At 53.9% G+C, this 13,817-nt stretch overlaps 2 protein-coding genes across 3 annotated transcripts in view; one reads left to right on the forward strand and one right to left on the reverse strand.

Annotated features, from left to right (window-relative positions):
* SLX1A (SLX1 homolog A, structure-specific endonuclease subunit) overlaps positions 1 to 13,817 on the forward strand; it is a 127,034-nt gene that overhangs the window by 19,712 nt on the left and 93,505 nt on the right. The gene's annotated exons all lie outside the window — the stretch shown is intronic.
* On the reverse strand, positions 422 to 9,889 carry MAPK3 (mitogen-activated protein kinase 3). Of its 2 annotated transcripts, XM_050773976.1 has the most exons (9): positions 9,661 to 9,889; positions 8,454 to 8,636; positions 4,673 to 4,862; positions 4,373 to 4,489; positions 3,997 to 4,111; positions 3,482 to 3,613; positions 3,222 to 3,331; positions 2,972 to 3,126; positions 422 to 1,022 (listed from the first exon to the last, which is right to left on the reverse strand). In XM_050773976.1, the coding sequence occupies exons 1-8, from the start codon at positions 9,831 to 9,833 to the stop codon at positions 3,004 to 3,006; spliced, it is 1,143 nt and encodes a 380-aa protein (XP_050629933.1). In that variant the 5' UTR covers positions 9,834 to 9,889; the 3' UTR covers positions 422 to 1,022; positions 2,972 to 3,003. The 2 variants fall into 2 exon arrangements, with proteins under 2 accessions (XP_050629933.1, XP_050629934.1); XM_050773977.1 differs by lacking the exon at positions 3,482 to 3,613.

Here is a 13,817-nt window from a genome sequence, read left to right on the forward strand (position 1 = left end):
CCCCAAGCCCTTCCCAGACCCCAGCATCCCCCTGTCCTGGGCCACATCGGGGGAGTAAAAACCACCCAGGATTGTTAGGACCTCTCCCTCCCACTGGTGCTTATAGCCAGCGCATCCAACATGCCTACCCCTTGCAGTTTCAGAGGATCCAGGGATGTGTAGGGTGCTCCTGAATCACCCCCAACCAGTTAGACAGGAAGCCATTAGCGTGGGGACAGGACAGTGACTAAGGGGAAAATTGACCCCCTTCTTTCTAGGAGTCTGGAGCTCTCCAGAGCCCCGTCCCCAACCCTGGGCAGCTGGGAGTGAAGGGCACCAGGCCCCAGAAAGCCCAAGTCAAGCAGCAGCTGGGCTGCAGGAGTCTGTCCTCAGAGCTGCACGGGGCAGGGCGGAGGCGTCGCAAACACAGACAGAGCCAGGGTCAGCCATAGACACATCTCTATATTTATATATTAGATGGGTCAGGGAGGTGGCAGGGGCGCTGGGCTCTCCACGCCCCCCAGCTCCACTTCTGCTCACCACACACAGAAGCAGCGAGGGCACTCGAAGTGACAGCTTTGACGGGGAGGGGATTCAGCCCAGTCCGGCTCCTCGGGGATGCTAGCCCTTGAGACTAAGGAATGTTCCTTCAGGGAAGATAGGGTGGGGTTTAAATGAGATGAGGGGGGCAGGCCTGGCCCTGAGTCCCTACTCAGCGCCCCCCACCCTCCACCCCTGCCCCTCAGCAGGTCAGGGCAGCCAGAGCCCCTCCATTCTAGAACTGCCAGAGACTGGGACACTGGGGAAGGTAAGGGTGCAGCAGCAGCAGTGGGAGATTGAACTGGGGCCACCTGAGCCCCCGAGGTCCTGTGGGAAGGGCGGCTGGGGAGGAGGCCTTGGCCTGCCTAAAGCTGGAGGCCTCAGCAAAGGAGAGAGGTGGCCAGGCCCATGCTCCACCCTGGTCTGGGCTGCCAAGGTCTGGGCTCGGCACAGTGTCCATTTTCTAACAGTCCGGCGGGAGAGGGGCAGGCAGGAGGCAGGTCCTAAAGAGAGAAGCAGACAGAAAAGGAGTCATTAGCATACCCCAGGCAGACCCGCGGGAGCCCTGACCTGAACGTCTCTCACCCTCACAGCTGGATAGGCTGGGTCTCAGTTTCCTTATCTGTAAATGGAGATAATAATAGTACCTAGCTGGAGGTACTGCTGTAAGATTAAAGGAATTAAGACATGTAAACCTCTTAGAACAATGCTTAGGGTTTTATGCTTTCATTATTAGAACAGTCTCAGCTGGGCACAGTGGCTCATGCCTGTAATCCCAGCACTTTGAGAAGTCGAAGTGGGTGGGTCACTTGAGCCCAGGAGTTTGAGACTGGCCTGGGCAATATAGCAAGACCCCAACTTAAAAAAAAAAAAAAATTAGCCAGTTGCAATGGCTCGTCCAGCCAGCTGGGAGGATCCCTTGCGCCCCAGGAATTTGAGGCTGCATTGAGCTATGATTGCACCACTGCACTCCAGCCTGGGCGACAGAGTGAGACACTGTCTTAAAAAAACGAAAACAAAAAAAAAGATAAATAGAACTGACTCCAGGAAACTGAGGTGCAGAGAGGTGAGGTGCCTTGCCCAATATCACACAGCACTTACTAAGTGGCACAGCTGGAGTTTGAGCCCAGGTATGCACGCCTTCCTCCTATTAGGCCACACCTGGCTGAAGACAGGAAGAGACCAGAGGAGGCAAGGAGGCAGTGTGGGTGGGGGCAGGCCCAGCAGGGTCCCCACAGCTATGTGAACTGCTGATCTGGCAGCAGGTGTGAGGAGGCCTGGCAATCTGGGTCAGGCTGGGTGCTGCTGGGCCCCTCCCAAAGCAATCATGGCCCCACCTGCTTCTGCCACACCCAGAGCCGAAGCCTGGCTCGGGTCCTCACCTGGGTGACAGGGCCCCTCAGTGACCTCTTGCCTCTTTACCAGTTCTGTTCCCAGAAGGAGATTAGAATGGCTGCTGGGGCTGGAGGATGCAGGGTGTTGACAGGTGGAGACATTTGGGGCTGGAGGACTGGGTGGGCCATGAGTCTGGGCAGCACTTGGGCATTTTTTTTTTTTTTGAGATGGAGTCTTGCTCTGTAGTCCAGGCTGGAGTGCAGTGGTGTGATCTCAACTCACTGCAACCTCTGCCTCCTGGGTTCAAGCAATTCTCCTGCCTCAGCCTCCCAAGTAGCTGAGATTACAGGCACACGCCACCACACCTGGCTAATTTTTGTATTCTTAGTAGAGACGGGGTTTCACCATGTTGGCCAGGCTGGTCTCGAACTCTTGACCTCGTGATCCATCACCTTGGCCTCCCAAAGTGCTGGGCTTACAGATGTGAGCCACTGTGCCTGGCCCCCCCTTTTTTTTTGAGACAGAGTTTCACTGTTGCCCAGGCTGGCGTATAGTGGTGCAACCTCCGCCTCCCGGGTTCAAGCAATCCTCCCACCACAGCCTCCTGAGTAGCTGGGACTAGAAGCACATGCCTACATACCCGGCTAATTTTAGTATTTTTAGTAGAGACAGGGTTTCACCACATTGGCCAGGCTGGTCTCGAACCCCTGACTTCAGGTGATCCACTCGCCTCAGCCTCCCAAAGTGCTGGGATTACCGGAGTGACCCACTGTGCCTGGCTAATTTTTGTATTTTTAGTATAGATGGGATTTCGCCATGCTGGCCAGGCTGGTCTCAAACTCCTGACCCTCAGGTGATCCACTCATCTCAGTCTCAGTCTCCCAAAGTGCTGGGATTCCAGGCATGAGCCACTGCACCCAGCCCCCGGGCACTTCTGTTGTCACCAGACACACCGAGCATGGGTGCAGGGTAAGCTTGCTGCTATATGGAGGCACATACAAATACAGATATAGATATTGATATAGATATAGATACAGATACAGATAGAGATATAGATAGATATAGATACAGGTATTTAGTATCAGCGTATCTGTGTGCCGGCCATGGGGACACTCACCAGGCCCCAGGGTGCAGGGATGTCTGTCTGGGTTAGGGGGCCTCTAGCGCCCCAGGCTGGAAGCGTGCTGTCTCCTGGAAGATGAGCTCCTTCAGCCGCTCCTTAGGTAGGTCATCCAGCTCCATGGCGAAGGTGAAGGGCTCCTCGGCCACTGGCTGGGGTGGCAGAGACAGCAAGGCTCAGGCCTGGCATGGGGGATGCCTACTTACCCCCCTGCCCCTGGCCCTACTGCTGCTGGGGACTGGCCCACCTCATCCGTCGGGTCATAGTACTGCTCCAGGTAGGGGTGAGCCAGCGCTTCCTCCACTGTGATCCGTTTATTGGGGTTAAAGGTTAACATCCGGTCCAGCAGGTCAAGGGCTATGGAAGGGCAGGAGTCAGGGGTCACAGGGAAGACTGGAGAAGCTCCCAGAAGCATCACTTTGCCTGTCTCCTCCAGCTGCTGCTGGGCTCCCGTACCCTCCATGGCACCCAGGGTTTATCCCACACCCGTCCTCATGTCTCTCAAACCTTTGGAGTCTGACTTGGGGAAAAGCTTGGCCCAAGCCACCTTGGTCTTGGAGGGCAGAGACTGTAGGTAGTTTCGGGCCTTCATGTTGATGATACAATTCAGGTCCTCCTGGGATGGGGAGCCCAGGATGCCTGTGGATAAGGAGGTGACTTGGTAAATGATCACCTCCTTCTTTCTGGGAACAGAACAGGCAACAAGGCAAGAACAAGACCCCCAGCCCAGCAACCCATGCCAATCCCTCAGTTACCTCCTAGTCATTAGCATGGTGGTGCAGAGCAAGGGGGCCGGATTCAGGCAGACCGAGGCTCAAATCCTAGGTCTGGTGCCTCCTTAGGTGTGGGACTTAGACTTGCTTTTCCCATCTATCCAATGGGGATAATATCTATACCTCATTGAGATACCATGAGATGCTGGAGGCGCCCCACAAGTGGTGGTATCCCTGACTTGGACTCTTGAGAAATCTCACCTTGGAGAAGGTAATCATCCCCCACTCAGCCAGCCGGGCCTCCCTCACCCAGAATGTGGTTGAGCTGATCCAGGTAGTGCTTGCCAGGGAAGATGGGCCGGTTAGAGAGCATCTCAGCCAGAATGCAGCCCACAGACCAGATGTCGATGGACTTGGTATAGCCCTGGGAGAGAGGAGGAAGTGGTGGGCTCCTGGGCCAGCCTCAACAGGGTCCTGTTTCTACACCAAGCCACCATCTCCAAGTTAGATCCAACACCAGGCAGAAGGCAGAGGCCTGGAGGGCTCAATGCTCAGCTTCCTTGCAGAGCCCAAGGCCCAGAGGGTGGAATTCCTGTGTCATGGGGGTCGGTGTCTGGCTCGGAGGTAGCTCCAGGGCTTCCTGGGACCTGGTCCCTTCCCTTCAGGAGTGGGCAGCCCCTCCTACCTTGGAGTTCAGCATGATCTCTGGGGCCCGGTACCAGCGTGTAGCCACATACTCCGTCAGGAAGCCGGTGTGGTCATGCTCAGGATCGGCAATCCGGGCCAGGCCGAAATCGCAAATCTGGAATCAGACCAAGCTGCTAAGCTCGGTGCTCAAGGCCTCTGCAGCTTAAGCAGTCACGCCCCCTTGTCTTTGCCTCCACTGTTCCCCTTGCTTGCAATGTTCTCCTGCCCAAGGCTTCTACTGGTCACCTGGAAGCCCCAGACCCTGGGGGAGGAGGGGACAGGTGCCCAACCCTCTGACCTTAAGGTCGCAGGTGGTGTTGATGAGCAGGTTGGAGGGCTTTAGATCCCGGTGGAGCACATTAGCGGAGTGGATGTACTTGAGGCCCCGCAGGATCTGGTAGAGGAAGTAGCAGATGTGGTCATTGCTCAGTTGCTGGCTTTTCAGCAACTTGTACAGGTCAGTCTCCATCAGGTCCTGCACAATGTAGCTGAGGATGGTTCCGGAGACCCCCGGGGAGGGGGCAGCAGGAGGCACTTGGTTAAGGAAAACAGGCTCTGAAGGCGAGGCTGCACATCTCCTCCAGCCAGGGCCCCTGGGACTCAATAGATCTGCCAACCTGCACCACCAGCTGGGCAAGCTGCTGCCGTTACCCAGCGGCAGGGCTCTGAGCCTCTGTCGCGTCACAGTTGCTGATCCTGAGCAAGGGGCTTCACTTCTGTGGCCTCAGTTTCCCTACCGGGGAAACAGGGATAATAATAAACTGTGGGAGGCCGGAGAACTTCACAGTTAAGAGCAGCAACTTGGGCCAGGAGTGGTGGGTCACGCCTGTAATCCCAGCACTTTGGGAGGCTGAGGCGGGAGGATCGCTTGAGGCCAGGAGTTTGAGACCACCAGCCTGGGCAACATGGCAAAACTCTGTCTCTACTGGTAATACCAAAATTAACTGGGGACAGTGGCATGTGCCTGTAATCCCAGCTACTCGGGAGGCTGCAACACCAGAATCACTTGAACCCGGGAGACAGATGTAGTGAGCCGAGATCATGTCACTGTACTCCAGCCTGGATGATAGAGTGAGACTCTGTTTCAAAAATAAATAAATAAATAAATTTAAAAAAGAAAACTACAAAAAGAGCAGCAACTCTGGACTTAACCCATGGAAGTCTGAAATCTCCTCTCTACTACTTACTGGCTTTAGGAGCTCAACCTGTCTGTGCCTCAACTTTCTCATCTGGTATGTAGGGGAAATAATGTGTTTTTTGTTTGTTTGTTTTCTTTTTCTTTTTATTTTTTTTGAGACGGAGTCTCGCTCTGTCACCCAGGCTGGAGTGCAGTGGCCGGATCTCAGCTCACTGCAAGCTCTGCCTCCCGGGTTCACGCCATTCTCCTGCCTCAGCCTCCTGAGTAGCTGGGACTACAGGCGCCCGCCACCTCGCCCGGCTAAGTTTTTTGTATTTTTAGTAGAGACGGGGTTTCACTGTGTTAGCCAGGATGGTCTCGATCTCTTGACCTCGTGATCCGCCCGTCTCGGCCTCCCAAAGTGCTGGGATTACAGGCTTGAGCCACCGCGCCCGGCCTGTTTGTTTTCTTTTTGTGGAGACGGGCTCTTGCTATGTTGCCCAGGCAGGTCTTGAACTCATGGGTTCAAGTGTTCCTTCCACCTCGGCCTCCCAAAGTGCTGGAAATTACAGGTGCGAGCCATGAAATAATGGTTCTTTTGAGGGTGGTTGTGAAGACTAGATGAGATGGCGCATGTAAAACTGTCAGCCCAGTGCTAGGCAAGTTGTGAGTGCTAGGCAAACATGAACTATTATTACTAATATCAATGCCTGAGTCACATGGCTGTTGAGGGAGTTAAATGAGATAATGTATGAACACCATCTGGCATGCAATAAATGTTTGCTTAAAAATAAATGCCTGCCTTATGGGAATGGTTTGTGCAAGAAAAATGAGGAGACACTCCCAATAGCACACTCCCACTCAAAGAAGAGTGCTTGGCCATACCTCAGAAGATGGAGGAGTAAAATGTCTTTTTCTATTTGAAGATAAAACAAAGCTTATGCGTAAATAAATAAATAAATCCACAAATGCCGTTTGGCTTGTCTCTGGAAAAATAAGTCAGGGCTGTCTTTTAGAATCTGCCTTGAGGCCAGGTGCAGTGGCTCACACCTGTAATCCCAGCACTTCAGGAGGCCAAGATGGGTTGAAGACCTGAGGTCAGGGGTTCGAGGCCAGCCTGGCCAACAGGGCAAAACCCTGTCTCTACTGAAAATACAAAAATTATCTGGGCGTGGTGGCGGGCGCCTGTAGTCCCAGCTACTTGGAAGGCTGAGGCAGGAGAATAGCTTGAACCTGGGAGGTGGAGGTTGCCGTGAGCTGAGATCCAGCCACTGCACTCCAGCCTGGGTGACAGAGGGAGACTCCATCTCAAAAAGGAAAAAAAAGAAAATAAGAATCTGCCTTGAAAGGGTCTTCAGAGGATATGTGGACCAGCCCTGCTGTTTTAGAGCTGGGGAGGCCCAGCGAGACGCAGTGACTTGCTTCAGACCACACAGCGAGATGGGGGTGAGCACAGAGATTTCCTGTCCACAGTTTGTGGTGGGGGCTGCAGACACCGCAATACAAATCCCCGCTCTTGGGTGGAGGGCTGGGACTGAGAGTGGGTGGGTGGGGTAGGGAAGAGGTGACAGGTGTCACAAGTTGCTAAGGAGAGCCAGACAGGAAGTGGACAGCAAACTAGGAAAGCAGTATCAGGGGAGGACAACAAAGGCTAGGCTGTCCCTCCCTGGGCAAGGTGCAAGTCCACAGGTGATTAGGGTGTGGCTCTGAGTGAGAAGTCCTAAGAAGGACAAGTTCCCATCTGGGGGAGGGGAGGAGGAGACAGCAACAGAAACACTTGATTTTAGGTTTTCTGGGCCTCAGCTTCTTCATTTTTTTTTTTTTTTTTTTTTTGAGACAGGGTCGCGTTCTGTCCCCCAGGCTGGAGTGCAGTAGCACAATCATAGCTCATTGCAGCCTTGAACTCCTGTGCTCAAGCCATCCTCCTGCCTCAGCATCCCAAGTAGCTGGGACTACAGTCATGCACCACCAAAGCTGGATAATTTTTAAATTTTTTGTAGAGATGGGGTCTCACTATGCTGCCCAGGCTGGTCTTGAACTCCCAGCCTCCACTGATCCTCTGGTCTTGGCCTCTAAAGTGTTGGAACTACAGACGTAAGCCATTGCACCCTGCCCTCATCTTTGAAATGAAGCTGCAAAGCCTATCTCATAGGGTAGTTGGGAGGTGTAATAGAAAAAAAAAAAAAAAAAAGCACTGGGCATGTATAGTACCTGACACGCAGTAGGACCTCAAGAAAGGCAGTTTTTTTGTTTTTGTTTTGTTTTGAGACAGAGTCTCACGCTGTCACCCAGGCTGGAGGGCAGTGGCACGATCTTGGCTCACTGCAACCTCCGCCTCCTGGGTTCAAGCGATTCTCTTGCCTCTGCCTCCCAAGTAGCTGGGATTACAGGCATGCGCCACCACGCCCTGCTAATTTTTTTGTACTTTTAGTAGAGATAGGGTTTAACCATGTTGGCCAGGCTGGTCTCCAACTCCTGGCCTCAGGTAATCTGCCCACCTCAGCCTCCCAAAGTGCTGGGATTACAGGCATAAGCCACCATGCCCAGCTGACAGTTTGCTTTCTCCCTGTCTCCCTTCCAGTCTGGGGAAGGAGGAAAGAGAGGAAAGAACCATCCATTTGTTAGCAAGAAGTGACTGTGGGCAGAAGCTGGGTCATGTCTCAGAACTGCCGATGTCAGAAGACAACACTCCCATAGAGACCATCCTGTCTAGCCCTCCCCCTTGGGGCACAGAGCAGAGAACTGACTTGCTCAAGGCCATATTGCCCGGCTGCAGCAGGCCTGGGTTCATCAGAGGCCTCTAAGTCCTGTTACACTGTGGCTTCTCCTCTGCAGGAAAGTTTATTTTACTGGGTTTGTTTTGGAGGGTGGTGGGTAAGATGGAAACAGAAAGCAAGCAACGGGTCCCCAGCCCAGCTCCGAGGCTGTGTATGACCAGCCGACTGGGCAAGGTGAAGGATACACATCCCTCATGGCTTCCAGGGTGGACGCACGAAGAATGTCTCGGATGCCGATGACATTCTCATGGCGGAAGCGCAGCAGGATCTGGATCTCCCGGAGCGTGCGCTGGCAGTAGGTCTGATGCTCGAAGGGGCTGATCTTCTTGATGGCCACGCGAGTCTTGCGCACGTGGTCATAGGCCGAGCTGAGGGGACCGGAGAGAGGCTGCTGCTGTGGCCTTACAAAGGGGGAGTCTGGGCCTGGTGGCCCCACCCAGGCCTTGGCAGGGAGGGGAGAGAGCAGGAGCTGGCTCTCGTCAAATCATAAACAATGCTGGTTCCTTCCTGCTGTGTAGGGCTGGGATCTCCAGAGAGAAAGCTGGGGACCAGCCAGGCGGCCCTTCGGTGACTTTACAAACAGAGGAAGAGACTGACCGCTCACTGACTTCCCCTCTCCTCAATCCCCTTCCATTCTACTGGCCCTGAACCCTTCGCCCCCATTCCCAGGAAAGGTTCCTTAACTCAAGACAGGTCCGGGGGTGCAGATGCTGGGGGCACACCATGGAGCAAATACTGGGAAAACGGCAGCCAGGGGAGGGGCAGGAGAGAATGGACAGGGCAGGGGCGGGTCCTAGGGTGAGGGAAGCGGGCAGCAGGGCTGTCCCAGAGCTCACGGTGGGGCCGGGGGCACTCACAGACCCCTCCCAAAACATGCAAGTGGCACTCCTGGCCCCCTCATCTCTCTTTGGGCACCTGGTGGTGGTGGTGGTGGGGCCAAAGCCCTGCCCCACCCTGATCTCGGCTCGTCTACCCCAGGCTCCCTGGCACTGCCTCACAGGGGGAATCCAAGACACCCTTTCCCCCAAAAGGGGCCCTCCACTGCCTCTTCACTAAGGATGTCGCCTCCCCGAGAGTACTCATCCTCTGGGCCTCGCCCCGTGTCACTAGGGTCCCCGCGGGCCCCCACATGCACTCAGATGCCCCTCCCGTCATTACAGAAGGGTGGACTCAAAGCCTCCAAGCCCCCTCCCCTGAGGACGCAGGCAGCGCCCTCTCCCCTAGAAAGCACTCAGGGGTCCCCTCCCTGGGACGCTCCCGATCATCCCGAGTCCCCTGCCTCCTCGGGACGCTCCGCGTCTCCACGTCCCGGAAAGCGCTCGGCGCCTCCCCCTCCTCTCCTGTGAAGCCCCCTCCCCTGAGGGCGCCCCCTCCCCCGGAACGCCCCCTCACCTGACCATGCCGTACGCGCCCTCGCCGATGTACTGCAGCTGCGTGTAGCGCGGGCCCACGTCGAACGGCTGCCCCTTCACCATCTCCACCTCCCCCGGGACCCCCGGGCCGACCCCCTCGGCTCTCCGGGGCTCCCCACCCCCGCCCCCCTGAGCCGCCGCCGCCGCCGCCATCTCCACTCCTCCCCTCCCGCCGCCCTCCTCCCCCCGGCGGCCCCGCCCGAGGCCCCGCCCCTTCCCGCCCGCCTGTCACCCGCAGGGCCGCGCGCTCCAGGCCCCGCCCCTGCCCCGGCCCCGCGCGCCCCCGGCCCCGCGCGGGCCTGGAGCCGTCACGTGACCCACCCCGGGCGCGCGCCCGCCCTTCTCGCCCTAGGTGCGGGAGCCCGGGGGTCTCTGCTGGCTCCGCGGTCACTAAGTCACGGGGAGGCTCGGCAGCGCCGCCTCGGAGACTGTCCTCACCCTCCTCTTGAAGGCGAAGCGGCCAGGGCGTGACCTACCAGAGCCACCCAGCCAATGTGTGCGGCAGCCCACCAGAACCTGGGCCCGAGATCACCCTAGGTTAAAAAAACTGTTCTAATAAATGAATCAAATTTTACAGATGGGGAATCTGAGAATTGGGCTAACTAACTTGAGTAAGGTCACTAGTAATGACAGAGCTGAGACTCAAAATGATGTCTTCTGACAGAGGCTCTTTTTAATTCCATGCCTCTCAGAATCCTAGACTGTTTTTATTTTATTTTAGAGACAGGGTCTCACTCTGTCGTCCAGGCTGCAGTGCAGTGGTGCAATATTTACTGACTGCATTCTCAACCTCCTTGGGGTCAAGTGATCCTCCTACCTCAGCCTCCCAAAGAGCTGGGACTATGAGTGCGCTCCACCACGCCCTGCTAATTAAAAAAAAAAAAATTGGGGGACTGGGCACTATGGCTCACGCCTGTAATCCCAGCACTTCTGGAGGCTGAGGAGGGCGGATCACTTGAGGACAGAGTTGGAGACCAGCCTGACCAACATGGTGAAGCCCTGTCACTACTAAAAATACAAAACTTAGCTGGGCATGGTGGTGGGCGCCTGTAATCCCAGCTCTTCAGGAGGCTGAGGCAGGAGAATTGCTTGGTACCCAGGAGGTGGAGGTTGCAGTGAGCCAAGATTGCACCACTGCACTACGCCTGGGTGACAGAGCGAGACTCCATCTCAAAAAAAGAAAATATAATTTTTTTTGGGTAGATACTGGGTCTTGCGATGTTGTCCAGGCTGGTCTGAAACTACCGACTTCACAGGATCCTCCCACCTCGGCCTCCCAAAGCTCTGGGATCACACCTGTCCATCTCAGACTGTTACAACTGAAGAAAGGGCCCTCGGAGATCATCCAGTCCATCCCCCTCATTTCACAGCAAAGATGTGAGCTGGAAGCTTCACAAAAACACACAGCTCCCAACCTTCAGTAAGTAATCATGTAGTGGGTTTTTTTTTTTTTTTTTTTTTTTTTTTCCCTGAGAAGCTGGGAGTAGGTCCTTGGATGCATTACAGATCAAGAGACAAAATGGAACAGTAATTATGATTCTGAAATTGCTCATAATTAGATCCACAGCCAGGCAGTCTCACTCAGATTAATGAGACTGAGTTTCTGATTCCCAGTGGCCCATAGGTCAGTGAAGGTTCAAGAGGTGCTAATTAGATCAATGAGTTTTTTTAGTTATTCATTTGATAAAGCATTGCATGGCACTGTGTGCAAAGCTCTGAGCTAGGTACTGTGGCTGATAAAGGATTACTATATAGTATGAATCTGTATTTAAGAGAAAGAACTCCCCAGAGCCTGATTGCCTGGGATAGAATCTGATATTTGTTCAAGTTTAATGATGAAGAATAAGAAAAAGAAGAAAAAGAGAATTCCATACTTGTCACTTATGTACCCTGTGTTACCTTGGGCAAATTACCTACTGGCTTCTGGGTGGAGGCCTCCAATCTATTGAAGAGATAAAATACACACTCCAAGCTACTGAAGAGACAAAATATATAAATCAATTTAGGCCCCAGTGCAGTGACTCACTCCCAGTGCTTTGTTTGGGAGGCTGAGGCAGGAGGATCACTTGAGCCCAGGAATTTGAGGCTTCATTGAGCTATGATTGCACCACTGCACTCCAGCCAGGGTGAAGAGTGAGACCCTGTCTCTATTTTTTTTTTCCTCTCTCTCTTTTAATAATATTGATACCCTATCTCTAAAACAGTAAATAAACAGGCCGGCTGGGCGCAGTGGCTCAAGCTTGTAATGCCAGCACTTTGGGAGGCCGAGACGGGCGGATCACGAGGTCAGGAGATCGAGACCATCCTGGCTAACACGGTGAAACCCTGTCTCTACTAAAAAATACAAAAAACTAGCCGGGCGAGGTGGCGGGCGCCTGTAGTCACAGCTACTCGAGAGGCTGAGGCAGGAGAGTGGTGTAAACCCGGGAGGCGGAGCTTGCAGTGAGCTGAGATCTGGCCACTGCACTCCAGCCTGGGTGACAGAGCAAGACTCCGTCTCAAAAAAATAAAAGAATAAATAAATAAATAAACAGGCCAAGTGTGGGGGCTCACACTGGTAATCCTAGCACTTTGAGAGGCCAAGGCAGGAGGATCCCTTGAGACCAAGAGTTTGAGACCACCCTGGGCAACATAGGAAGACTCCATCTCTACAAAAAGAAAAAATTAGCTGTGCGTGGTGGCGCATGCCTGTGGTCCTGGCTACTCCAGAGGTGGGGGAGTTGCTTGAGCCCCAGGAGGTCAAGGGTGCTGTGAGCTATGATTGTGACACGTCTCTCCAGCCTGGGCAACAGAGGGAGACACTGTCTCTACAATAAATTTTCTTTTCTTTTTTTTTTACACAGAGTTTCACTCTTGTTGCCCAGGCTGGAGTGCAATGGTGCCGACCTCAGCTCACTGCAACCTCTGCCTCCCGGGTTCAAATGATTCTCCTGCCTCAGCCTCCCAAGTAGCTGGGATTACAGGCACCCGCCACCACGCCCGGTTACTTTTTGTATTTTTAGTAGAGATGGGGTTTCACCATGGCCAGGCTGGTCTCAAACTCCTGACCTCGTGATCTGCCCGCCTTGACCTCTCAAAGTGCTGAAATTACAGGCGTGAGCCACCGCAACCGGCCAAAAAATTAAAAAAAAAAAAAAAAAAAAAGCAGGCCGAGCTTGGTGGCTCACACTTGTAATCCTAGCACTTTGAGATGCCAAGGCAGGCAGGTCACCTGAGGTCAAGAGTTCATGACCAGCCTGACCAACATGATGAAACCCCGTCTCTACTAAAAATACAAAAATTAGCCAGATTTGGTGGCACGTGCCTGTAATCCAAGCTACTTGGGAGGCTGAGGCAGGAGAATCACTTGAACCCGAGAGGCAGAGGTTGCAGTGAGCTGAGATTGCACCACTTCACTCCAGCCTGGGCGATAGAGCAAAACTCCATCTCAAAAACAAAAAACAAAAAGAAGAGAAAAGGTAGGGTTGCAGAAGGTCGGGACTGAAGAAGGGCATGAAGGAGAAGGATCAGGGTGAGCTGAGGCATAGAGGCAGAAGCATAGCTTGTCCAGCGTGGCTGCAGTAAAAAAAATGATGGGGTTTCAGCCTGGAGAGGTAGGTTGGGGCCAGATTGAGGAAGGCTCTGGATTCTGGCAAGGAGTTTGGATGTTACTCAGTAAGCAGTAAAAACCCTAGAGGGACTTTTGCCATATCATTTTGCAACTGCAGGAGAAAATAGTGACTCAGAGAAAACACCATAGAGTTCAGCATGGAGCCAGGTTTGCTGAGTGGGAGTGAGTTTCCCGGCATAGGAAAGGCTGGTGTATCAGAGCGGCAAGCTGCCACCTCCTGCTGCTGGAAGCTCAGTTAGAGTGTGACTGAGATTCCCCTCTAGTGACTGAGGTTGGCATTTCCTTGGAGGACTGGACTGGGATTTGTTCTGGTTCATAGATGCATATTCAACTAATGTAGACTTGCCATCTCTTCTGTGCCAGGCACTTTTTTTTCTCTTTTTTTTGAGACGGAGTCTTGCTCTGTCGCCCAGGTTGGAGTGCAAGCTCACTGCAACCCCTACCTCCTGGGTTCAAGTGATTCTCCTGCCTCAGCCTCCCAAGTAGCTGGGATTATAGTCACCAGCCACCACGCCCGGCTAATTTTT

This window comes from Macaca thibetana, chromosome 20 (assembly GCF_024542745.1).
Source record: "Macaca thibetana thibetana isolate TM-01 chromosome 20, ASM2454274v1, whole genome shotgun sequence".
Lineage (NCBI taxonomy): Eukaryota > Metazoa > Chordata > Mammalia > Primates > Cercopithecidae > Macaca > Macaca thibetana.

Bases quoted from the DNA above. Each gene is read 5' to 3' on its own strand.
- MAPK3 (XM_050773976.1), bottom strand. From the start codon at position 9,833: ATGGCGGCGGCGGCGGCGGCTCAGGGGGGCGGGGGTGGGGAGCCCCGG. The intron at 3,332-3,481 runs GTTTGAGAGACA...GCCCTTCCATAG, and splicing joins CCCCAAGTCAGACTCCAAAG to CCCTTGACCTGCTGGACCGG. The intron at 3,127-3,221 runs GTGGGCCAGTCC...CTGCCACCCCAG, and splicing joins ACTATGACCCGACGGATGAG to CCAGTGGCCGAGGAGCCCTT.